Genomic DNA, 26754 nt, shown 5'->3' with positions numbered 1-26754 from the left:
ATGAAGACTCCTCTCAGCCCCTCTCAGCTCCTGGAGAGTGGGCAGATCTTTGCCTTTGGAGGGATGTGTCAAGAGCTGATGGACAGGCCCATGCCTACAACCATCAGTCTCTCTGTCCAGCAGACACCATCCCGAGGTGATTGACATGTTCCAGCACCAATGCTCTTTATTATCTCCTTTCATTCTGACCCATCCATTGTAGTTTTCTCCTACAGTCTGACCCATCCTTGTAGTTTTCTCCTACAGTCTGACCGTCCATTGTAGTTTTCTCCTACAGTCTGACCCATCCTTGTAGTTTTTTCCTAGTCTGACCCATCCTTGTAGTTTTCTTCTAGTCTGACCCATCCTTGTAGTTTTCTCCTACAGTCTGGCCATCCTTGTAGTTTTCTCCTAGTCTGACCCATCCTATAGTTTTCTCCTACAGTCTGAACATCCTTGTTGCTTTCTTCCAGGTCAGGGCGTGGCCTACTCGCTGTGTGAAGTGTGTAACCTGCAGCTGACCTCTGCTGCTCAGGCCCAGGTGCACTACAATGGCAGGTCTCACCTCCGGAGAGTGAGACAACTCCAGGCTGGAGAGACGGGACAACAGGCAGCAGGTACATTATGATCACTTCTGTTGTTTGATTGTACCAGTAGCAGTAGTTCTTAACACCTAATGAGGCAATGCTAAAATAATATTAAAATAAATGTGAACAGAGTGGTAGTAGCAATAACAAGAGAAGTAAATTATGCACTGGCCAAAACTAAGACCCGAAACTGGCCCATACCCACGTCTTCAAGACCCGACGCTCCCGAATGCAACTGCCACTGCCAGATTTGAGAACCAAACCTGACCCAAGGCCTGAAGCTATATTATTGCTTTATTTCTGCTTTATTTCGAACATTATTGATCATTCGCTTGCCTGGCTAATGCAATGCACGAGCTACTACTTTGGCACAGTGAGAGAAAAAGAGAAAACTTTCTTAATACACAAATTACATTTGAAAATAACCTGAACCTGACCTGACCCTGAAGCTTTATCTTTATCTCACATGATACTTTGTTGGGTTGGGTAGCAGAACTCTAAGCAGCAGTAGTAGTTTTCGTAGTTGCAGTAGCACTAGTAGCTGTAGCAGCAGCAGTAGTAACATCATTTGCAGTGGTAGCAGTGGCAGTAACAGTAGTCTTTATTATTGTCAACTCCAATGTCCTAATGGGTCTTGATGTCTTTGATTCCAGCAGGGGCACAGTCTAGATCTCTTCCTCAGGCCACAGGGCTCAGCTCCCAGGCTACAGGACTAACTCCGAGCCCAGGCCCCAACCCGGGCCTCAGTGCTCCATCCACGACTGCAGGTAGGACCAGAGCTACTACTGCTTCCACTACTCCTGGTGTACTTTGCCGACGGTGACTGATTCATCAAACATTTTGCGTCGTCTCACGTCTTCTGTGAAGTTGTCATGTCAGCTGTAGGCTTTGACGCTGCAGAGCCTACACCTGACATGCATGTACATTCTGTACCTGTTGTAGAAAGATATGCACATTGTCACAGTAACCAGAGGGACATTAAGAGCTGTCTGTCTGCTGAGTGAGAGTGACTTGGCTCATCCATCATCAACAGCTGCTGCTCTGTGGAAGAGGCCCGATTGTGTGTGTGTGTGTGTGTGTGTGTGTGTGTGTGTGTGTCTGTGTGTGTTGGATCTCAGATTGACCCCCAAAAGGATAAACTGACCCTGTATTAACTCAGATCATCACTGCAGTGATCGTTAGCTCTGCCCAAAAGCCCAATCGTCATGGTGACGGGGTGAAATTTTTAGTCATGCCAGAGGCACGGTTCGAGGAATGGCAATGTCTGTTGGTCGTTTGGTCCACCACTTTCAGGTCTAAACTGGGATATCTTAACAACTATTGGATCCATTATCATGAAATGACTTTTCTTCTTGCACCATCCATCAAGTCAAAGTTTTCACTGTGAAATATCTCAACATCTATTTGATGGATTGGCACTGTTTTTTTTACAGACATTCATGGTTCCTAGACGATGAATCCAAATGACTTTGGTGTTTGGTGATTGTGTGACTTTTCCTATTGTCTAGTCAAGTATTGTCTCTGCACTCCAGAATATTGGATTTGTAATGAAACAATTACTATGAGGTTAAACTGCTGAATGTCAGCTTTAAACTGAGGGTGTTAACATCCATGGTTGAACAGCATAGGACTCTTTTTTATATTTTTATCCCCCAATTTTTGGACAGTGCAGAGGACAATGACATGGTTACCTTTGTTACCTTTGGACATAGCCAGGCTAGCTACTTCCAATCTTTGTGCTAAGCTAAGCTAACTGCTAAACTGGCTGCTGGCTGTAGCTTCATATTTAATGCACAGACATGGTATTGATATTCTCCTCTAAAATCTTGGCAAGAAAGTGAATAAGCGTATTTCCCAAATGTCGAAGTATCCCTTTAATATAAAGATAGTTTATCTCCATATCAGTGGCTATTGGACAACGCTCACATTGATACAGTTTATGAGTGTGTGACTGTTCAGTTCCACATTGTCCATATTGTCATATTGTATTAGCTATAATATTTTAGGTTCAAAGTCTTCAGTGTAATGAAGTGGTCTTAAAGTGTTCTCATGATTTTTCATGGTTTCATTATTGCAGCAGGTTTCTAAGAATTTCCAGCGCCCTCTGCTGCTGAACTTACAGTTGAAGCTTTTCACATTGCTTGACCGTCTTTGGTTTTGTGATCAGACGTGACTGGAACAGTTTTCCGAGCATCTTCAGCGATTCAGACCCAGTTTTTAAAGTCAAATTGCTGGTCAACAGAGTGAGAATTTGCTGTGAGATGTAAAGGAGTTAAAGTGGAGCAGACAGCAGCAGGTCATTAAACTGGGACGGAGCACTGCTCCAAAACCACACATTTCTCAAGGACATCGTTAAATTCGCATGCATCGATTCTTATCATATTCTTACCATCATATTTGGTTTTAATCCCTTAATGTATCTGTCTCCACAATAATTTGCTGTGATTACATCTTTATGAGAATCATCCAGTTTATTATATTTTCTTGATCAAAAACACAATGCAGCACTTCCATTGGAAATCTGCTGTTTTAGTCCTGAGTGGAGCTGACTTCAAGGTTGGACGAGAAAAAGACAAATTCACTTGCACAATATTAAATTAAATCAAATCAAATCAAATAAAGGACTGATAGGACTAGTCAAGGCCTAGTAGAAAACTGGTGATACTGGTGGAACTAGTAGAGCACTGGTAGGACTAGTCAAGGTCATGGTTGGATTGGTGGGACTAGTAAAGGAATTGTTAGGACTAGTCAAGGTCTAGTAGAAATTGATAATACTAGTGGAACTAGTAGAAGACTAGTATGACTGGTCAAGATCTGGTAGAAAATTGGTAGGAACAAGTAGAGGGCCTGTAGGACTAGTCAAGGCCTAGTAGAAACTGTTAATACTATCTAGTCTAGTGTACTAAGACTAGTGTACTTGTCAACAAAAAAATCACCAAAAAGAAGAAATAAGAAAATAAAAAATAAACAAACATATACACACACATCTAATTACAGTACTTGGGATGATGATGTCAGGAGAGACAGGAAACTGAAAGACAATCTCATACTGACACATGCACACAGCTGTAATTACATACTGTGTGTCCATATCAGTGTACAGGCTACAATAACACTGATTAAAGATTAAATCTCTCCCTACTGGACACACACACACACACACACACACACACACACACACACACACCACTCAGCCTGAATGGTCATGTCATTCTCTCTCTCTCTCTTTCTGTCCATTACATGATGCTCGCTCGACCATGAAAAGCTCTTTGGCCTGAACTCAGCTCCTCTAGGCCAGGCTGAGTGTGTGTGTGTGTGTGTGTGTGTGTGTGTGTGTGTGTGTGTGTGACAGTGACCTGGCTGGCTGAGCGGCCTATCAGCAGTCAGGTCAGATGACATCACAGCCAATACAAACAGTTGTGCTACAGGGGGACAGTCGACTCCATCTGTGAGCTCCTCAATCAATGACGTTCATATTAAACTGCTGGAATCAGTTGTTTCATATGTGTTATTGTGTATTGGTTATGATATAGAAATCACTCAGTTGATTGTAGGGGTAAATTACTCTTTTCTTTTTCTTCTTACATGAACAATCAAACTTAAAAAATCTGCACAGTCAGTACTTAAAGGGTTCAATTATATCAAAAGTAAAAGTACTTATTAGGTAGAATAATGGATCCATGTTATATTATTATATATTACATTACTGTGTTATTATTACTGATGCACTGATGTGTATGCAGTATTTTAATATTATAGCTGGAGAAGGTGGAGCTAATTTTAACTACTTTATATACTGTTGGGTAATTTAATCTATGACAGTGCATCATATTTTATCAATCGATCATATGTTTTGTGTGCAAAATATTAATCTGTAAAGATGCAACTACAGCTGTCAGGTACATGTAGTATGAAGTATAATATTTCCCTCTGAACAGTAGTGGAGTTCTCCTGCCCACACTATGTGTGTAGGTGCACAGCTACAGCTATGCAGTGAACTTAACACACTTCCAATAAAGGTTGAAGACAGGAGTGGCATTCAGAGTATTTACTGGAAACAACTGTGAAACTGTGAAAACAGTATTGGATAAATGTCAGAAAAAAGACGAGAGATAGACCAAAGTGCAGTAACAAGAAGTCTGGAATCACAAGAGTATAGACAGGCTGTCAAATTAGTTACACTGTCCCTCAAGCAGATTTGACAAAATGGTGGATTTAACAATGTCAGTTAATAAACTGTAACTGCTATAGAACTGTGCCAGTAGTGGTTGCTATGAGCAACAGAATGTTCAACTGAAACCAGCTGCAGGTGGCAGAATGGAGTAGACATATAAACAAATTCAAATTGTATTTAAATACAGTGCTTGAGTAAATGTAATTTCCACCACTGCCAGTCACATGGTGACAGGTGAAAACACACACACACATTTAAAACTAAATCGATCAATGAATTAAAAAAAAATGCACTTTCAAAATACACAATTACAAACACACAAGCACTAGGAGATGCACTCACAATGGGGAGCTGAGAGAACTATTACCTTCATGCTAAACAGTGGGGATATTCTGTATGCAGTTCTTGCTCTCACTGAATACGCTCATAGTTGTATTTTCTCCTCAGTGGCAGTTTTACCACTAGGAGGCAACATACGCACTCATACACACACTCATACACACGCACGTACACACACTCAGTCACTAATGACAGAAGTGAATTCCCATGATCCACATGCCCAGTGCAAATGAAGAGATTCATTCACATGAGACTAATAACATTTACAACATTAAAGCTCCCCTCCTCTCCCCTTGTAGTTTCCAGTGTTTAGTGTGGGCTGTTGCTGTGCACTCCAGACAACAACACTAATGTGCTATGACCGTCTAACGCGTTGTACTGCTGTAAATATAGGCTGAAGAAAATTATGTATGAAGTGTTTTGAGGAGGATACTGGAGTTTATTTTTTTCGGAGGGTAAAATGTAAAGTTTCCTTTTAATGAGAGCCTCGGTGTTGCTTGTGTCTTTAGTACAGTGGAAATGTCAAAATCAGCTCACCTTTTTCTTTCCTTTTCATGTGAGTGGTGTGTGTGTAAGCTAGCTCTAATTAGCTCTCCTGGGCTAATAAAGGTCAACATGTTGTCCTGCTGATACCCCATACATAATGAGCTGAGAAATAGACAGTTATTAATAGACCCATATTGTAGCAGTGTGTGTGTGTGTGAGATGGAGGGATTGAGCAGGTGTTGATGTGTGGTCTTGCATTGATGTATTCAGCAGTGTATGAATAGACCCTGCTGACAGATTCACACACTCATTGTGTTGTACGGGGATGACATTAGGCTCAGATGGGGGAGGAAGGGAGGTGGGGTCTGGATGGCGGTATATGACCAGATTTGAACCTGCACTGCATCCACATGACCCACTTCTTTGGTCACCAGTAGGCAACTTGTAATACAAGTGGAACTAGTAGAGGGCTGGTAGGACTGGTAGAGGACTACTATAAAACTAACCTACATGTGGGTTTGGTGGGGTTCAATGGCATGTAAGACTGTGGCTGTAACAGCAGGAGACTGGTGAGGACTAGTAGGATAATGGACTTGTAGAAACGAGGTAGGGCTAGTACAGGACTAGTACAACTAGTACAACTGGTGGAGGACAAGTAGAAAACAGAAGAAGTTGCAGACCTAGTAGAGGACTGATACCACTAGTAGAGCTCTGATAGAGGACTGGTGGCACATAACTGGAAGTAGGAAAGAAAAAGGTAGAGGACTTGTAGATGACTGGTAGAGGCATAGTGGAGGTCTCGCATAACAAGCAGTGGTATAAAAAACTGATAGGGCTAGCAGAATGGGTAGAGGACTAGTAGGACTAGTTTAGGTCTAGTAGAAAAAAAAGATGACTGGCGGGTCTGCTAGAGGACTATATGGACAGGACTGGCACAGGATCCGTAGGTCTGGTGGAACTCGTAGGGGACTGGAAGAAATCCTAAATAACTAGTAAACGACTAGCAGGACAAGCATCTAGAAGAACTAGTAAAGTGGAAGAAAACTTTTAATACTAGTGGAACTAATAAAAGAGTGGAAGGACTAGTCAAGTAGGATTAGTGGACTGGTAGACCTAGTCAAGGTCTAGTAGAAAACCGGTAATACTGGCGGAACTAGTAGAGGACTGATAGGACTAGTCATGATCTGGTAGAAAAGTGTTAATACCAGTGGAAGAGGTAAAGGTATTGGTACTGGGGATTGGAGACTGGTATGACTGGTCAAGGTCTAGTAGAAAACTGGTATGACTAGTGGAACTTGTAGATGACTGGTAGGACTAGTCAAGGTCTAGTAGTAATTTGTGGAGAAGATAGAGGACTGGTTGAATTGATAGCAGACTAGAAAAGAAGACTAGAAGACAAAGACAAAGACAGAAGACTGCTTGATAGGACCAATAAAGGGACTGGTAGGACTAGTCAAGGTCTAGTAGAAAACTGGTAGGACTAGTGGAACTAGGACTAGTCAAGGCACTACTTTAAAACATATAGAAAAGATAAAAGAAGAGAGTAGGACTAGTTAGTCATGGAACTAGTAGAGGACTAGTAGGAATAGTCAAAGTCTAGTAGAAAACTTGTAGGACTAGTCGAGGTCTAGTAGAAAACGGGTAGGACTGGTGGAACTAGGACTAGCCATGGTACAGTATAAAACATAGAAAAGATAGTAATGGACTGTTTGTCTTGGTAGAGACTAGTAGACATCTGGACTTGTAAACGTGTAGAGGACTGGTAGCACTGGTAGAGAACAAGGAGGACTAGTAGAGGTGGTGTTGTTTTGCTCTTCCAGTCCTGTTTATTGGTTGTTTTGTTTTCCTGCTTTTCATTTATACGTTTGGCAGTTAACTCGCTGAACCCTGTTGTGTTATTTTGTTAAATCCTTTGTTGGTTTATTCATCTGCTGTTTCCATCTGTTTTCTTTCCTTCTTGTCTATTTTCATTTTGTGTTTTGTTCTTGAGAATGAAATAACTAAAAGCTTGTATCTTCCTCTCCTCTCTTCTCTCCTCCTCTTCTCTTTTTTCGAATCACGATGCCGTGAACTGGCTGAGTGCGAGTGAGCGACACAGAGATAGAGCGACAGAGAAAGAGGGATTTCCATTGAGACAGAGGGGCTGTCATCACCGTTCACCCTGAATATCATCACCTCAGTGATTCAGATACACTCTGTCTCTTTCTCGCGGTGTGTTGGTCGCTCTCCTCTATCACACACACACACACTCACACACACACACATGTCCCTCTGCGTTCACACAGACAGACAGTCAGGTGGCGATTTTTGGCTGTTTGTTTTGGGTTTTCTCTTCGTTGGTTTTTTCTATTGGGGAAGCGGATGATAGAGGGGAGAGGGAGGAGGAGGAGGAGGTGAGACAGCTGCCTCCCTGTCGATGATGTGGAGTAGTTTCCCGAGTCGAGGTAGGAAATCCTTCTCCTGTCTATTTGTGTTTGAGCTCCAAATTTAGCTGCTTAGGTTGTGACCTGGACTCGAACCTTAATCTGAGGTTGTAGTCTCTCTGACCACAATGTGTTCAGTCTAAAAATGGTGGTTCCCCTGTGAAAACTGTCTTTGTCATAGAGAATCAGCTGTTCATAATTATTTTACGATTATTATTCATAATTTTCTACTTTGTTGTGGTGTTAATCTGATCAATCAATCAGTACATTTCTATTGATCTGTTCTTGTTTGGAGCTGGAATATCTCTAAACACATTTTTTTCTTGGCTGAGGTGTAAAAGTTGTGCCATTGATGAAGAGAAGATGTGATGGAAGCTGATTTTGATAATAGAGGTTAATGTTATGAGACTAGATATTTGTAATACAATTACAATAAGAGATAGTTTTAGTATTTGATGATGGTTATTTTTGAATTTTAAATGTTATAAATTACTTGGAAATCCAACAAGTGTAATTTAAATCTGCAGTATTTAGAAACATTCATGTATCACGTATCAGTGTAATCAAAACACTGTGGAAACCTTCCAGATAAGATAACATTCTGCAGGCTGCTTTGTTTCTACCGATAGTGATCTTCAGATATTAGTATATGATATTGGATATCACAGCATCAAGGTGTATTAGAACAACACTACAGTCATGCTAGCGGCTGTGTGATTTTGTACTTAAACACACCAGTACTTTGAACTGAATGCTAAAATGATGCTGATGCTAAGCAATTATAATGTTTACCATATTCATTATCTTAGTTTAGCATGTTATTAAATATTAAATACAAATTCTAATTTTGACCTGCTGGGGATACTAGATGAAAGGATTACCCACCAAAGTTATTAAAATTTATCTCGAGGGGAACATGCATGTGTTTAGCTTTCATAGAAATCCATCCAGTAGTTGTTGATATATTTCAGGATGGACAGACAGACAGACAGACAGACCAACACTGCCATCCATAAAAATCTCCATCAACCATCATCTTCTCTTTGTCAATCCCACTCAGACCTTTTATGTGCAGAGCAAAAAGGCACATTAGGTAAAGTAGAAACTGTGGAGTTAGCCTGGAAAACAGAATTTCGCTCACTTCAGATCTCTGCTACAACACGGTGCAGCCTCTCTTGCTTTATTTGCTCACTCTTTAATGTGATGATCTTCATGAGTGCTCAATATGGAGTCCTGACATCTGAAGTTTTCCAGGAATTTCATTATCTTAACAAACATTATGGATCCTTTTACAAAGAGAACTTCTAGAAGATTCCTGGAGGAAAACTGCATATCTGATTAGGAGAAAATAAAGGCTGTGATTGGTCCACCGAATCTGTGACTACTTCCTGTCTGTCTGACTGACTGTCTGTCTGACATTCCTCTCATTATAGATGGCGTGACTGCTGTGATTACCCACACACTACTGCTCATCACCACAGCACAGTGTGTGCGTCTGTGTCTGTCACACACACACACAATGGTTTCCCTTGTCCAGTGTGTGTCTGGTTTTAGTTCTGCAGATTAAACCTGATCTTCATCCCTCACTGTTTCATTTCCATGTTTTCTGTTTTTCCTCTGAAAGCGAGGAGTTTAGGTTCTATTGTCTCTTTGGTTGTTCAGTGTGGTTGTACTTCTCGAGCTTGTAGTTGTTTGTTGTGGTTGCAGTTGCCAGGGCCGGTTTCACTAAGAGATTTTAGACTGGTCTGTAGTGTTAGACCAATCCTAATTTTGCTTTTAGATGAATGTAATTCAATTTAGACTGTTTCACAAAAATAAAGTCTGACTTATTTGAAGCCTAAAAAATAACCCACCCTACCCCCAGGCTAACTCTGAACTAAGAGACATGTTTCCATGGTAAAAATCAGTGACACCTGCGCTACAGTCTTACATTCTTTGCTGAATTTTCACAGTAAAACGTCCTTGTAACCGCTGAATTCTTCCAGAGGGCAAACATTTTCTTCTCGAGTAAATGGAGCTGAGCGCTTTGATGTGGTTGCTTGATCAGCCAGTTTGAAAAATGTCTTAATTTACCCAGAATTCATGGCAAATTGGTGAATTTAGACAAATATCTAAATTCAAACTGTTAATTAGATCTAAGCCATAGTCTTGTGTTTGTGAAACCAGCCCCAGTTTGCTTAGTGTGGTTTGATTTGCTCGCTTGTTCAGTGTAGTTGCAGTTGCTCTGTTGATTCTTTCGGCATGCAGATATTCAATTTTCCATCCCGCTCAGATAAATATTTGACTCAGATAAACATACACGGCAGCTTTTTATTTTCCACTGTGCTCAGTAATTTCAAAGTAAAAGTATTTTGTCTTGCTTCCATTAGTTTTCTTGTCCACCATGTTAAACATCCTATAATAAAAGTTTTCGACTACTGGTAAGGCTAAATCAAAGAAAAACTAGTCCTCAGTATGTTGTTTGTTCTGTGCAACATTTTGATACAACAATACAATGTTGGTTTGCTTCTGATGACATTTCTGTTGCAGGTGATTACATTCTTTCTATTAGTTTCTGCTATAGAGTCTCAGACTGGAGCTCTCCTGTCTGCTTTCATGTTCCTGATTGGTCTGATTTGTGTGTGTGTGTGTATGTGTGTGATTTTGGATGAAGAAGGATCTGAACGTGACCTAGTTAGACACACACACACACACACACACACACACACAGGCTTGTTATGCTAATGTGTGTGTTTCTCTCCATAATAATAATGCAGTGTGATGTCTAATGCTGCCGTCAGCAAAACCACACTCTATGTCGCTCTACCGCTCTCCCTCTCTGTGGATAAGGAATGTTTAAGATGCAGATGAAGGTTGGAAGACGGGTTCTCCTCCCAGTAGGATCACTGGTGTATTAATATCCTGCGTTCCTCCAGGCTTCATCTCCAGCTGCAGTGAGTTCAGCTGCAGTGGGAAGCCAGTGAGGGATCACGTCATTGTATTGTAATGACATGCCGCAAAACTGGGTCCATAGAGGCTCCACTTAGCTCTACCTCTATGGGGAAGAAATGCAGTTGGTTCTTAATGGAGCTGATGGTTAGCCTAGCTTTGCATAAAGACAGGAAACAGGGGTAAACAGTTAGGCTAATGACCCAGGCTAACGTCTAAGCTCACTAATTAGCATGTTCTACATTGTTTTTCTAACCTGCAAACAGAAATGTAAAAATGACGGTTTGTGGTTTTAGAGAGCGTTACATGCTGGAACTTTCTTGCTGAACATTTAGATTTCTGTGTTCAATCCATGTTGTCCGACCATCTAAAAAAGAATCCACAGTTTAATAAATTCAAACAAAGGACAGTAAGATGCTGAAATGACAACAATAGCAACAGAATCAGGGTTCAAATCATGAAGAGCAACAGGAAGCAGTAAAACATTAATACACCCGAATCTCTGGCTGAACTGTCAGCAGTTGAGTTGAAGTGTGGGTAATGTAATGTAATGTTTGGCAAGGAAGGTAACATAAAAAGGATGATATTTCTGGTTCTACTGCGTTGATTTAAAACACACAATAACAGCGCACAATTTTGGACCACCTTTCCTTGAAGGTATGGTGTTGCACTCGTTTGTACACATGAAAAGTGACAGAAATAGTTGTATGAAAATTAAAAGTAGAGAGTTGGTGTTTCTGTGTGTACTTGGGAAACTGAGCTTTTACAAAACAATGACATAAGCTGCCCAGTGAGAGTGGGGGGGTTGTATGCCAGTAAAGTTAAGAAGACAACTTTCTGTCATCTCTAACTATCTCTGCATTTTAAACATTCACCTGTATTTATGTTGATTTTGTCAGACGACATCACAACGTCTCTCCTGCTCCTTATCAAATGTTTTATTGTGAAGGAGAGATTTAACCTTTTTCTATGTTGCTCAGGTGTTTCACTGCAGGCAGATGTCACTACTGAAACAACCTGGAAACACTGATGTGGACACATTAAAAAAGTAGACAGTGTCATGTAGACGTAGTCTCAATGATGGCTGGAGTCAGTTACAGTGAGGTTAGTTCCTGCCACTGGTGAACAACTGAAACATCTGATGTCACACTTTGTCATTTATTTTAATGCGTATTATATTATAACTGTGAAGCAGCTGGTTTTGTGTGTCTCTCCCTCACACACACACACTCACTGTGTTCTGTGTAACAGGAGACGGTGTGAACCAACAACAACTGCTCTCTGATCCCATCACACACACACACACACACACACACACACACACACACACACACACACACACACGAGTAGTGACTGCAGCAGGGTAATTTAATCCTTAATCCTCCAATATAATCTGTAAATAGTGTGTGGGGTCGTCTTTTCGCTCTCTCAGTAGGTTTCCATCCAAATGTAATGAAAATCTGCAGAAGAAAATGCGATTGAATGTCACTGCTATGTGAATATTAGGAGTTGGTTCATCGAGATAAACAGTTGTCGCCGCTAATTCTCCAGTCAGCTGCCATTAAACCGCTGCAGAAGAAGAGGGCGCAAAGAGATGACGTAATTAAATGAGCACCAGTCAAACCTCTAATGGTGGAAAACATGATGTGTTAATCTGAGGAAGGTTACACGCTCCTCACAGATGTTTTCGCCTTTGACTTTGATGAACCAACTTTTCCACCTCAGCCAAGCGTAAAAATGTTTTTGCGATGTCTTTTGTGCGTAAATTGAAAATGCACAAAAAACAAGTGGATGGAAACCCTCCTAGTGTGTACAGTATGTCTCTCTCTCTCTCTCTCTCTCTCTCTCTCTCTCTCTCTCTCTCTCTCTCTCTCCCCAGGGATAGAGTTTCTTCTCTCTGGAGGAAATGGCAGCAGGGGATTAAGAAGTGACACACAAACACACACACACACACACAGAAACACACACCTGACGCTCATGGTTTGGGGGTTCAGATAGCGATGACACATGCCACTCTTGCTCCAGTCACCTGATACACTCTCTCTCTCTGACACACACACACACACACACACACAACACACACATACAAACACACAGTGAGTGGTGGGTGCATTTGGCTGTTGCTCTTTGGTTCGTAAAAAGGCGAGAGCAGAGTAACACGGGCAGACTGAGAACAGCAGAGTACAGTAGACGGACAGACTGGATTACAGTTGAATAGAATAAATACAGACAGAGGGGTGAGAAAAAAGTAAATCTGGATCGAGATAAAGAAAAAAAGACATCTGGTTCAGGTAGGATCCTTTGATTTGAACAAGTGTCATCATCTGCATCGCCATCCTCTTCCTCCTCTTCCTCAGCCTTCATCACTTCCTGTTGTCTGTGTGAGAAATGTCTCTGCTGCTGTCGGTTTCACTTTAACTCCATGCGTTCAAATCACTTTACAGTCTGATTAACAGCACCAGATGTTTCTCTTTTCTCTGCTGTGATGATGATGATGATGATGTAATGAAGCTAGCAGTCTGGATGATGATATGTTGACGTTTATACCACGGGAAATACTCCGTCGCACAGCTCTTCTCCAGTAAACTGTTCACCATTATTCACCCAAGAGATTTGAGTCTTCTGTGTTTTGAAAATGAGGTTGAAAGAATACTTTTATTTTCAACCTTTTCACTGGTTGGTAATTCCCTATTGATGTTGATAAGGACTTCTCTTTTTCTACTTGTCTGTCATATCTATGACATATAAAGCCCACTTTCAGTCTTGACTAATAATGCTCAGAATCACATGTTTCTTTGTGAGCTCTTTGTGACACCAGAGAAGATAAATAAACACATCAGGTTCAGTTCAAGTGCAGCATGAACCTGGAGTCAGTCACCAGCATTCGATTTCTTCACACAGCTCCATACATTGCGGATGATAAGGATGTACGGTGGCCCTGAGAGCCCACAACCATTTGTATGTGTTTTCTTAAGTTGCAGTGCGTTGAGTTCTCAGGCCCACCGAACATATGACTTCATGTTTATTCCTCTTGGCCCATTTGTCAAAAGCCAATGTGAACAGGTGGACAGGTGTGTGATACCAACCTAAAACTTTTTTGTAGTGGACAGTTTGACTTGTCGGTGTGTGTCAGAGTGTAGCTAATAATATTAGATTAATTTCCATTTAAAGCCCATACACACCTATTGTCCATCCACACATTTGTTTTCACTTCTTTGGTTGATCAGACCTCTTCTCAGGACTGTGTGTGTATAGACGGGTCTTTGTTTACAAATCCTTCCTTCCTTCCTTTAAGATGGGACAACTTACAACTTTATCATTTTCCGTGATGGGCGGTAACTAAATACATTTACAATGCTATACAATTTTGAGGTACTTGTACTCCTCTCCACTACATTTCAGGGGGAAATATTGTACTTTTAACTCATTTTAAAATGAACCTGCACTGACCGCGCTGCACTCACCTGCCACAGTTACATAATTCAAGGTCAAGTTTATACCTTCAAAACTAAAGCATTATTAAAATGCTTAATGTCCACATCCTGTAAAAGAATAGGCCTACACAAAATAAGTATTTAGCCTAATAGTGGTTCTATTATTGAATTATAATTAGGCTCTGCCTTGTGTGTGTGTTGGTTGGTGTGGGGGCAGGGGGTTGCTCATAAACAGCTGTAGTTAGTAGTTACTTTTAAAACATATGATCATTTTATAAAACAAACATTAAAATTCTGCTTACATGTTTATGCATTAGTGGTCATAATCCAATAATGTAGTGCATAACAATATAACACTGACAGAAGTATTTCTGCTGCATAATAGGTACTATTACTTTTGATAGTTCAAGTAGATTTCTCGGCTAATACTTCTGTACTTCTACTTAAGATTTTGAATGCAGGACTTACTTATAATGGAGTATCACTTTTACCGTATTGATACTTTAACGTAGGTAAAGAATTTGAGCCAGCAGGCTTAGCTTGGTCACTAACGGGACAGAGATGCATTTGTAACATGGACTCCTGTTTCATAACGTTCTGTGATCCATTCCTCTTTAGTGGAGCAGTTAATACTCTGACAAAAGAGGGTTAGATGCAAGTGAATCCACTGTATGTGTCAAGGATGTAGTCTGTATAACAACAAAAGAGCCATGTTGATTAAGTGACTTCATTCCTGCTGCAGGGTATCAAAGTATCTCTGTCATTCAGAAATACACTGGTATGACTGAGACACTTTGATATCTGTTTCAACATATTTTAAGTGTCACTGTTTCACAGAGCCTCTCCCTGTCTGTCACACACACACACACACACACACACACATATGAAGTGCATAGCGCAGTTGTTATTGGCCAGCCGGTTGCTATGTGCTAGTTTTATTTTAATTACACCTATCTGACGATTTCTTTGGGCAGTATTATTAATCATCTTGTTCATTTTTTCTTCCCTTTCCTTCATTTTTTCCAAACTCAAACCAGCATGCAGCTGATTGTGACAGACATCATTTTGTTTCCTTTCATAGCAGGTTCAGGCTGCGCAGCAGCAATGTGCTGGGTAACATACACAACATATTTGTCAATGAGGGAGAAGGGGTAGATATCATTTTAAGAATTTTTAACTAATTAATTCAAGATTTTTGTGGAAAAACCATGACCAACACAACTTACTATTTGCAAACAGCTATTTTTAAATGTTTTATGATGTCTGGAGGGGATCTTTGAAAAACTGCTATGATGCATATTGGCTCATCAGAGCACCCCTTCAAACCCTCAAACCTTTGGAAACACCACGGATGTTCTGGGTGTCAGTTCCTGCAAATAACTGACAAGTTATGCGCAAATTAATCAGCTCCATTTGGATTTATATATCGGGGGAGGGGGTCGTGTGAGTGATTCAATTTCAGCCACGCTTCTTAGTAACCACAGCCATTGGCTAAATTATGGGGGTGGTTTATGACAGATGACGCAGAGCTCTGCAGGTCAGATCAGTTACAGGAGGTTCAGTCTGCAGCTGACGGTACAGCGGAGCACTGAGTGAGATTTTCCTTTTTACGTCGTCATCATACGAGCTTCCAAGCAGAACTGACCGCGCGTGTGTGTAAATGTGTGTGTGTGAGGTGTGAATGCCAGAGATGACCGTGACTGCAGCCAGAATCATAAATCTTCCAGCCACAGATTAAACTGGACTGACCATCAGGAAACTGGACTCTGCGAATCACAAAGGATTTAGAATCAATTTATAGACCATTTAATCTCAGCAGCTGCTGATGTCAGCAAACACTTTGCTTTTTTTGGAACTTTGAAATGGTCTGATTTTATAATGATTTAACCAGCATTTAAAACCGTGAAATTCTGCTGCAAAATCAATTAATTTCAATGGGATGGCTGTGATTAGTGAATCCGCTTGCAGGAGCGAAGTAAATCTGCAAGAATCAAGTTCAACTTTGGGAAATGCGTGAATTTACACCGTTGAACAATACCAAGTCGTCTTGACAGTGCTGACCTTTGACCTTTCAGTCCAAAATGGAGGAAGCAATTGTAGCTCATTCGCTGTGGTGCACCATCCACCCATGGTCTCCCACACAGGTGATATCATTTATTTTGGAAGGTTAGAGCTCTCCTCAGGAGTGTGCAGTCTCCTCCTCTTCCTCGCTCTCAACACAGCTTTGTTGAGTTCAGAGTTCGCCTCTGAAATATCAGTAGCCTAACTGTACTGTGTTTTGATCAATTCATGGTGCTGTCCGTGGTGCTGAAGCAGCAGACGGACATTTTCTCTCAGTCCCGCCCTTCTGTCAGTTTCGTCTTGGATTTTTTATATTCTCCAAACTATATACTATAAATACTCAATTATATACTATATTGTAACCTACATACTCTATAGAGGAGTGTCACCTTCATAATCAAAGTGACAAGTAGCAACGTGGAAGAGCGAGAGGATCATAAAGACACACTGCCGCCTGAAGTATTCCTATTCCTATAATATTTCTATGATCATTTAGCTGCGTATATGCTGCTGAAAACACCCCCCCAACACCAAACCACCTGTAACAATATTTTAGGGGAGACTTGACAACAGATATAGTTTTCACTATAAATGTTTGGTGTAACCTGGAAGTGGAGCAGGAAATGCGACTGAGGGAATTAACCTGCACTGACTGCACCGCGCTCAGCTGCCCCACTTACATAATTTGAGGTAAAGTTTATACCATCAAAACTATGGTGTGTTCAGAAAAATAAGCATTATTAAAATGCTTAATGTCCACATCCAGTAAAACAATAGGCCTACACAACATATGTATTTAGCCTAATAGCCGTTCTATTAAATCGAAATTATAATCGCAATCATAATATCAAGAATTAGGTCAGGCCTCGTGTGTGTGTTGGTTGGTGGTGTGGGGGCAGGGGGGGTGCTACCACTGGGTCACCCCCCCTGTTAAAAATGATCAAATAACCGACTGCTCATGTCACTCTCATGCCAAGCGTTTTTTTAAAAACCTGGGAAGAAACTTTAAACTGAGAGTGCTAGTTTGTTTACAGGTGGCGCCGCGTTTCACAGATCTTCTGACCAATCACCAACATCCTGAAATAAAACTGTCTGGCTCGTTACTTAGTTGTTGGCCGGTTTTCATACTGGTTTACAGACCGCTTCCATGCGAATGCAGTAGCAGATGTGTAGCAGTATTTATAGCAGCTTCTTAGATCAGCAACTTGCTGTAAGACAGAAGGGTTGCTGTGTGCGTGTGTGTGTGTGTGTGTGTGTGTGTGTGTGTGTGTGTGTGTATGTGTGTGTGTGTGTGTGTGTGTGTGTGTGTGTGTGTGTGTGTGTGTGTGTGTTGTAACCAGATCTCAGAGGACAGAAGGACAGAATTAAGACGACCCTGTCACCACACTATTCATCACACACACACATACTAAAAGATACCCCCAATTCATACTGATCATACAGGAAACCATGTCCGACTACAGACTTAGTATATTTGCAGTATGTCGTGCATTCACACGATGAATACATCAAGTGCAGTTAAAAATACCAGCGTGCAGACTACAAATCTGTGGATGTTTGAGTGTTGTGTTGATGGACACTGAAACATTTACACTGAATAAAAGCTCAGACAGTGGTGAGGGGATTGGTAAAAGCTGAAGGAATCCAGGTGAAGGCTCCAATTGTCCGTCAGGATGCTCCAGGGGTCCTTGAGGTGTTTAAGTAATCCATGAGTAGATTCTCGGGGTCCTTAATGAAGTGTTCAAGTTCAAGTGAGTTTCAGTGGTGCTTGAAGAGGTTGTAAAGGCGTCATTATGGTTCAACTGAAGTGCTTTAAGCCCCTGCCTCTCAAACCTTTGTGATGTTCTTGATAAAGCGCCCAGGTTACTTGAGGGAGCTCCAGTGGTTCTCCTGGATGTTTTAGGTGTTCTTGCGATGGTATCAGTAGCCCCTGATGAGGTCCAAAGGGTTCTTGTGTTGTGTGAGTGGTTCTCTGGGTTGTCAAGGTGACTGAAATGATCCTGATCCCCTCCACCTCCTGAGTCAGTAGGAAAGCAGCTGAAAACAAACCACTGGTCAAACACTGTCATGATATTATGAAGACCAATCACAGCCAGTTAAACAAGTATTTCTTTTTAGTTATTGAGCAAACTACAGTCTATTATGTAAAATAATCTGTTCAGATCTCTTCTAAATCAGTTTAGTGACTTTCTCCTTAAACTTCCACCCACAGTGGGTAGAGGGTCACAAAGCCTGTATGAAAACCCTATATACTATAAAGTACACACTATGTACTAACATAACACTGACGGTGCACTCATCAGTAAATACAGTAAATACATACAGTAAATTCATGTTCTGTACTGTTTTGTACTAATATGACACAAACTGTCAAACTGACTTTGGAAACTACTTATTACTGCTAATAAAAACTGTGACATAGTCGATTTATGAATACTTTTCTGCTTTATAGTGGGTGTAAATACCTTTTTGTTTTTTCAGTAATGACAATCAGAGAGCAGGAGTTCAGATGCAGTTTACCAGCATTACTTCACTGTGACTGTATTATTTAAGACGAAGCTTTTATTTTGACAGGTCCACCAAGCTGCCACATTACACCATCTTTGAAAATAGACGCTAATCTCTCTTTACTAAATTAAATAATCTCCCAGCTAATAACGGCTGATCCAGACAGTGATCTGAGCTGTTATGTGTCCGGCTACATGTGTTTGATTACAGTACTGTGTTGTGTCATGCTGTTCTGAACTTCATAATGAGCTGCAGTGATAAATACAGACACTGACTCACAGCTCTGCTATATGAGGATAAACTTAGAGAGCAGCAGCATGGCACACAACTAATCCACAGATATCTTAATGTCAGTCTGAAAACACACACACACACACACACAGCTGGTCTGGCCTGGCCTGGTCTGGTCTGGGTTCGAAATCCTCATCTACAAGGGTTAGAACAGGATTTTAGACGTTAGAATGGGTTATAATTGGTTATAATGGCTTGTAACATGTCTTAAAATGGGTTATATTGCATTTGATAATACTTTTTGGAATGGGTTATTTTGTATTTAAAATGGAAAGGTACATGTAAGGTACATTAGAATAGATCAAGATATTTACAATGGGTTATTGTGCATTTAGAGTGAGTTATAATGTGCTATAGTTAATTTACAATGGATAGCAGTGGGGTATAGTGCATTTGGAATGATTACAATGGCCTATAGCACTGTTAAAATTGGTTATAATGAGTTATAATGCAATGGGTTGGAATAAATAATAAAGCATTTAGAATGGGTTATAGGGCAACGTCAATCTGAGAACACACACCTCTCAATCCAGTTTATCCAGATCAACATCTAAAACTGTCTTTGAAATCCTTATCTACAAGGGTTAGGACTGGAGACTGACAAGTTCACTGCAGTCTATTTTCTCACTTTTTTAAGACATGTTAAAATGGGCTATCGTGCATTTGAAATGAGTTTAATGGTTTACATTGCATTTAGAATTGGTTATAATGGGTTATAGTGCATTTACAATGGATTAAAATTGGTTAAAATGGGTTACAATGGGTTAGAATAGCTTACAGTGCATTTAGAATGGGTTATAGGACACAGTGAATGGGTTGGAATTAATCATTAAGAATTTAGAATTGGTTTGACTGGTTTATAGTGTATTTAAAATGGGACAGAATGGGTTTACCTAAGTTAAGTTGGACAGATGGACAAAACCAATAAGACCAAAACTTCTCCTCATCCTCTTCTTCTTCCTCCTCCTCATCCTCCTCCTCTGTCAGGGCTGATTCAGTTGCTATCAGTGTTTCCACCCACACTGTTATGAAATAATTCACTGCAGGGCTTCTACAAGCTGTGACTATACATGTACACAGATAGAAGAAATACACTTATTCTTCATCAGATCTACTCTTCGTGTATACTGTGTATGCACATGTAACACCTCCTCATATGTAACTGGGAACAAACACAGCTGGAAGCAGGGTTAGGCTTGGATTTGGACTTCAGAGGCATCACCTTTTTCCTACCATAACTTGGTTCAGGTTTTGGTAATTCTGTCATTTCTGAATAACACTCAAGACAGTTTGAAGGGGATTTGAGACAGAGCAACTCTTACTGGCCCTGTGGCAACTGGACACCTGGACTCATTATGTGAGCCACTCATTCACCTTCTCTCTCTCTTTTTCTCTCTGTATTATCACCCCTCTCTCTGCCTCCAACAGCTGCAGCTCCATATGTTCTTCATGTTGTCAGTGTAAAGCAGATCAGCTGCTCAGGTCTCCAGGTTGAAATTACATAAATATTAGAGTGAGATGGACTTCCTGCATATGTTCTTCTGAGGGTTTGCCAAGAAGTGTCTGTATCACTTAGCAATGTCTTTGTTGAGGTTCAAGCTAACGCACCAGCTCAAGAGACATTTACTGACCTGCTTACATTAACACAATGGTTATCTGAAAACTTAATACATCTTTGTTTTCTAACATCAAAGCCTCAATGTATGAAGTCCCATCTGAAGAGGAATAGTCAAAACAGTATATTTTGCGTTATCCACGTTACATTTTGTGTCTTCAAATGTATTTTCTTGATCTCACAGATGTCTCCTGTTTGCCTGGAATGATAAAATGTTTTCCCTGGGAGAAACCGAGATTTAAATTCAGCATTTCCACAGACTGAGCGGACATAACGTACGCTCCATCGACGAAGAAGAAGCAGAGTGGTGCAGTCTGTAGAAATGTTATATTTAAACATTGGTTTCGCCCTGGGCAAACATTTTATCATTTCTTCCAGAAAGTACACATCTGTGTGACCACAAAGTGATATTTACAGAAGGCTCCAGCATCTGTCTGTCAGAAAGACATAAATGAGAAAATGTGAATGAGAAAAGGAACAGACGGGGCGGGGCTTCCGAGGCTACCTTGGAAGAGGGGCAATGCTTATGCTCTCTGTAAGAACATCTGAAGAATTAAACAGTTTTTCTCTGACTTAAGTTTTGCCATGAACTCCATAATGTTTTCAAAACCAGCTGCCACGTTTTCCAGGTGTTGTTGGGCCATTATGAAAGGACAGCCCCTTGGCATCAGCCCCAGGAGCAGAGCACTCAAATCAATATTCAAACTCTCCGTCTCTCTGTTCCAGGAAGTGGGTGTGGTGCAGTGGGCGGGGCGTTGCCAGGGCTGATAGGCGCCACTGGTCCCTCAGTGATGATGAAACCGTTCCTGACGTTTCCTGTTGAGACGACGTCGCCAGTTGGACTTTTCCCAAACTTCAACACGGTATGACTGTGTGTGTGTGTATGTGTGTGTGTGTGTGTGTGTGTGAGGGACAGTAACAGTGACAGCGTGTTGTAGCTGCAGGCAGTACAGACTGACCTATCATTCTTGTCAGCACCACTCTGTCATCGCTGTTCAGCCAATCCTGAGCAGGCAGGTGACCTCTGACCTCTGTGCGTCTCCTGCAGATGGACCCGGTGCAGAAGGCTGTCATCAACCACACCTTTGGTGTTACCTTGGTACCCAAGAAGAAACAGGTCATCTCATGTAACGTGTGCCAGCTGAGGTTCAACTCTGATGTAAGCGTCTATGTTTGTGTTTCTTTGTGTCTAGTTTTCAGTTTGATTATGCTTCTGTGATCCACTTCCTTTCTTGTGATCCATCTGCAGTCAGGTCAGCAATAGGTATCATGCTTGGCAGTCCCACCAGGACCTCACAGAGTTTTATAATTTGTGGTGTGATGTGAAAATGACTAAATTTACAACGTATTTTCTCACTTTTTACACTATTAATGGGGCTGTATGATAGCAGCTTCCCTCTGATTCCAGTTTTTGTGCTAATCTAGGCTATATACACCGTGGACCTACTGTATCTCTGGACACACAGAGAGGGAATTGATATACATCTCCTCATCTGACTGAGGATTTTACTAAATGTTGGACAGTTCCTTTAACATACTCCTCTGTCGTTTGTTATCTAATACGTTAACATGTGTTTATCTTACAAATGTTAGCTTATTAGCAACTGAAGTCTGTGGTTTCGGGATTGGGATAAGAATTAAAACAGTTTTGAACAGTGAGAATATAATTTAGCATCCAGTAAAATTAACATTTAGTTTGCAAGCTAACATTAGCATAGCTTGCCCTAATTGTTGATAACTGCATTGCGGTCCTGCCAGGATCTCACAGTTTTTTTAAATTATTTTTGATGCTGAAAATGATCAGAATTTGCAGTCTATTTTCTCACTTTTTTTTCAGTTTTCCTGGAGCTGGACCAGCGGTTTACATCTGCAACCGGTTTTTGCTAAGCTAGGCTAAATACACACTGGAGCTACCTCTACATGTACAGAGACTAAACTGACTGAAGTTGATGTTCTTTTAAAGACAATTTGGCTGCAGAGAGCAACTAAGGAAAATACTTTACAAGGCTTGTTAGTTTGTTTTTGTTGTACTGGTTTATTCTGTCAGGTGTAACCCCGACCCTTCTGCAGTAACAAAGTAAATGACGCACAGCTCATTTACATAATAGCTGCTGAGAGGTAACGAGCTGCCTCGTTAGTGACATGCCAATCAAACATAACGAATGTATGAGCTCTTAAAATTATTCATGAGTGAACATGAAAACATGAATCACTGCTGAGGAGAGTCGAAGAGTAAAAGAGGGCAGCATTAACTTAGTTTAATAAGCTGAGTAAAAGCTGAGTCATAGAGCTTCCAGACAGTCACATGAGGACACTGTTGACCTGGAGGTCTGTTAGTGTTTGACACACTGTTACTCTGGGCTTGTTACACTGTGCGGTGACACCTAACATGAACAATTTTTTACAGTGAAGAGATAATCTGTTTATGTGAACTGTTAACACACTGCATCACAATTCAGATCCACATACATCCCAACACAGGGGCTCTCAAACTCCTGTGGTTTTGAGAAACTCCTGAAACTCCTGTACAGACCTAATAACCAAATAGACCTCCATCTTCACCTGTTGTCAGCATGCCATCTGTATGTTATTTGGATCAGAGAAAACACACGTAAATGCAGGTGTAAACGCTCACAGATTACTGCAACTATCATCATTATCATCGGTTTAATTTGTTCAGTACTTTGGTTGATGAGTTAAAACTAATGACATTCCCATCATCAAGTGTATGGTGAACATAATAAATAAAAAATATTACCTGTTTAACATCAGCATGTTAGCATTGTCACTAAGAGCATGTTAGCATGCTGACATTAGCATTTAGTTCAAAGCACGGCCGTGCCCGAGTACAGCCTCACAGAGCCACTGGCATGGCTGTACTGTCGACTCTTAGTCTTATTTAAACAGCAGAGATTACAGCTAAAAGTTGGAAAGGTAACAGTCGAAGTGTGGGTGGATATCATTGATATTGACTACCATGATGTGTAACACGCACACTGTGTGTAGTTAGAAAGAAGTGAGCTGACCAGACTTCTGTAGGCCTCTCCTCATCTCTGCTTGAGGCTACATTAACCTCTACTAGCATAACACACCCAAATCTCCAACCGAACTGTTCGCGGTTGAGTTGCTTTGTGGGTAATGTAGTCGCCAGCTTTTGACAAGGAATAAGAATGCATGGAACTTCCTAGACAGGAAGTGACATCAGGACTTCACTTCTCTATATCCAGACGACAGAAACAAGAGCAAATAGAAAAGTAAAACTTTGCCTGTCCCTCTGTATGTCTCTTGCTCAGTCTCAGGCAGAAGCTCATTACAGAGGCAGTCGTCATGCCAAGAAGGTCAAGTCTCAGGAGAACAAGGCCAAGGTCAAGCTGTCAATCACTGGAGAGACCAATGGGAGTGGCACAAGTCCTGCTGGCCCCGCCCCTCCTGTCTCAGCTAACAGCAGCACCAATCAGCACACAGGTAGTTTTTATCTACTAATAACACTGATCTGAATACTGTTAATGTTGCTGATGATGTTTTTATAATTCCCTCCTCCTTTTTCCATCTCCTCTTCTTCTTCCTCTCACCCGTCCTCCTTCCAGATCTCTTATCTGCCCTCACAGACTCCTCCTCTTCTCTAAAACCCTTCCTCCTCCGCTCGTCCTCCCCTCTCTCCTCCTCCTCCCCCTCCTCTAGCAGAGCAGGCAGTGAGCCTCCTCCCTCCAGTCCTCCCTCCGCACTCCCCGCCCCGGGCCTCTTCTCCTCTCCTTCGTCCTCTTCCTCTTCTTCCAAAGCCTCTCCACCTCCCCCTCCTCCAGCTCCTGTCACCTCCTCCTCGCCCCCCACTCCTCCTCCTCCTTCCCAGGCCTCCTCCCAGGATGCTCCACTCTCAGTGGAGTCAGAGGAGGAGAAAGCGAAGAAGCTGTTGTACTGCTCTCTGTGTAAAGTCGCCGTCAACTCTCTGTCTCAGCTGGAGGCTCATAACGCCGGTGAGGAGGGACGAGATGATGTATGGAAAGACATCTGGGTCATTATTTTATACGTTCACATGTTTGATTTTAACCAGTGGAAGGTATGTGTTGATGCTTTTTAACATGACACCACCCATCTCATGTGTGAAAAACAATGATCTTTAATTTGCAAAAGAAACATGTTTTCATCCACTACTGTGGAGTCACCATTAAACCATTGCAGAAGAATGGGGCGCAATGAGATGATGTAATGAAAAGAGTGCCAGTCCAACCTGAAACAAGGGAAAACCATGTGGAAAATGAGATGGAAATATGGCATTATAGTTTGTTTTATGTATTAACAAACGGACAGTTTGATGGAGGATTTGAAAAATGAGCAGCAAGGATTAAAAGTGGACAGGGTTGGTGAAGGGGATGAAAACAACAACATCTGTATGGCTTTGTGTCTTTGTTGCAGGTTCAAAGCACAAGACGATGTTGGAGGCTCGGAGCGGCGCCGGGCCGATCAAGGCGTATCCTCGACCCGGAGCCAAGCTGAAGAACGTCAGCAGCTCCGGAGTGAAGGGCTCCGGCCTGCAGAACAAAACCTTCCACTGCCAGATCTGTGACGTCCATGTCAACTCTGAGATCCAACTCAAACAGGTAGAAACACAGCAGGCACATACAGTATGATAACGTTGTTTTAGTATTACTTTATACAGACCCAATGAATTAATAAAATAATATAGGCCTTTTTCAGAGAGGGAGTGATTTCGCACACCCCCATATGTTAACAATGTGATGATAATAATAAAAAAAATAATATAGTGATAACCACAGATAAATAACAATCTAATAAAAATTAAAAAGAGCAGTCATATTTTGAAAGAGCTCCTATTTGGCTGCTTGTCAATATCAGTTTTCTCTCCAATTGAATATTGAAATTCTTTTGTATTTCAGTTCTATTTTGGCAGAAAGCTTGTTTCTTCTGTCTTGACAGGAAGTGTTGCTCTGGCTCTGCCTCTTCCCTCCTTTCACTAATTTCCACAACACATCCAGACAAGTCACAGGCTCCTCAGCTTTGTTGTCAGTGTCAAAGTGTGTTTGTTGTTGATGTTGTTGTTGTTGTTGTTGTTGTTGCAGCACATCTCCAGCAGGAGGCACAAAGACAGAGTGGCAGGAAAACCCGGCAAACCCAAATACAGCCCTTATAACAAACAGCAGCGCAGCTCACTCACTGTAAGTGTCTCTCTACCACTCTCTCTCAAAGTCAAATTCAAAGTAGCTTTATTGGCATGAAACATTGACTACAGTATTGTGCAGATCAATAAATCAATAAATGCATCAATACAGTAGACAAATGCTAATATATATCAACAATGTGTTGTTTCCTTTCCTCTCCCCCTGCCTCCTCTCCTCTCATTGTTTCCTTTCCTTGTCTCCCCTCTTTGTTTCCTCTTCTCCTCTCCTTGTTTTCTCTCCTTGTTTTCTTTTCTTGTCTCTCTCCTCTCCATGTTTCCTTTTATGTCTCCTCTTCTCTTCTTTCTTCTCCTGTTTCCTCACCTCCTTGTTTCCTCTCTTCTCCTTGTCTCATCCTCCACTTTCTTGTCTCTCCTTTCCTCTTCTTGTCTGCTCTCCTCTTCTTTCCTCTCCTGTTTCCTCATCTCCTTGTGTCCTTTCCTTGTCTCCTCCTCTCATCTCCTGTCCTCTCCTCTTCTCCTCAGAAGGAGTTGGTGAAGCCCTCCCTCTCTCCCTCCTTCCTCTCCACTCCCTTCGCTCCTCCACCCTCCTCCCTCACCTCCACAATCTCGCTCCCTCCCACCTCTCTCTCCTCCTCCCCCCTCCTCACTCCCACCTCCTCACCCCTCACCACCGCCATCTCTCTCCATCCTCGCCCTCCAGCCTCCTCGTCGCTCTTCACCGCCTCCTTCCTGCGTCCGGCTCCTGGACCAATCAGAACGAGCCAAGGATCGATTCTCTTCACACCCTACTGA

The 26754-nt window shown here is 41.5% G+C and overlaps 1 protein-coding gene across 1 annotated transcript; it reads left to right on the top strand.

Moving 5' to 3' along the window:
- Window positions 1-26754, top strand: znf385b (zinc finger protein 385B). Its single transcript, XM_070914802.1, has 10 exons — window positions 1-136; window positions 453-596; window positions 1220-1333; window positions 21552-21688; window positions 21874-21984; window positions 24119-24290; window positions 24413-24799; window positions 25239-25423; window positions 25904-25999; window positions 26485-26754. The coding sequence occupies exons 1-10, from the start codon at window positions 1-3 to the stop codon at window positions 26752-26754; spliced, it is 1752 nt and encodes a 583-aa protein (XP_070770903.1).

The sequence above is a fragment of the Enoplosus armatus genome, chromosome 11 (assembly GCF_043641665.1).
Source record: "Enoplosus armatus isolate fEnoArm2 chromosome 11, fEnoArm2.hap1, whole genome shotgun sequence".
Taxonomy (NCBI): Eukaryota; Metazoa; Chordata; class Actinopteri; order Centrarchiformes; family Enoplosidae; genus Enoplosus; species Enoplosus armatus.
This window is presented reverse-complemented; position numbering and strand designations above follow the sequence as displayed.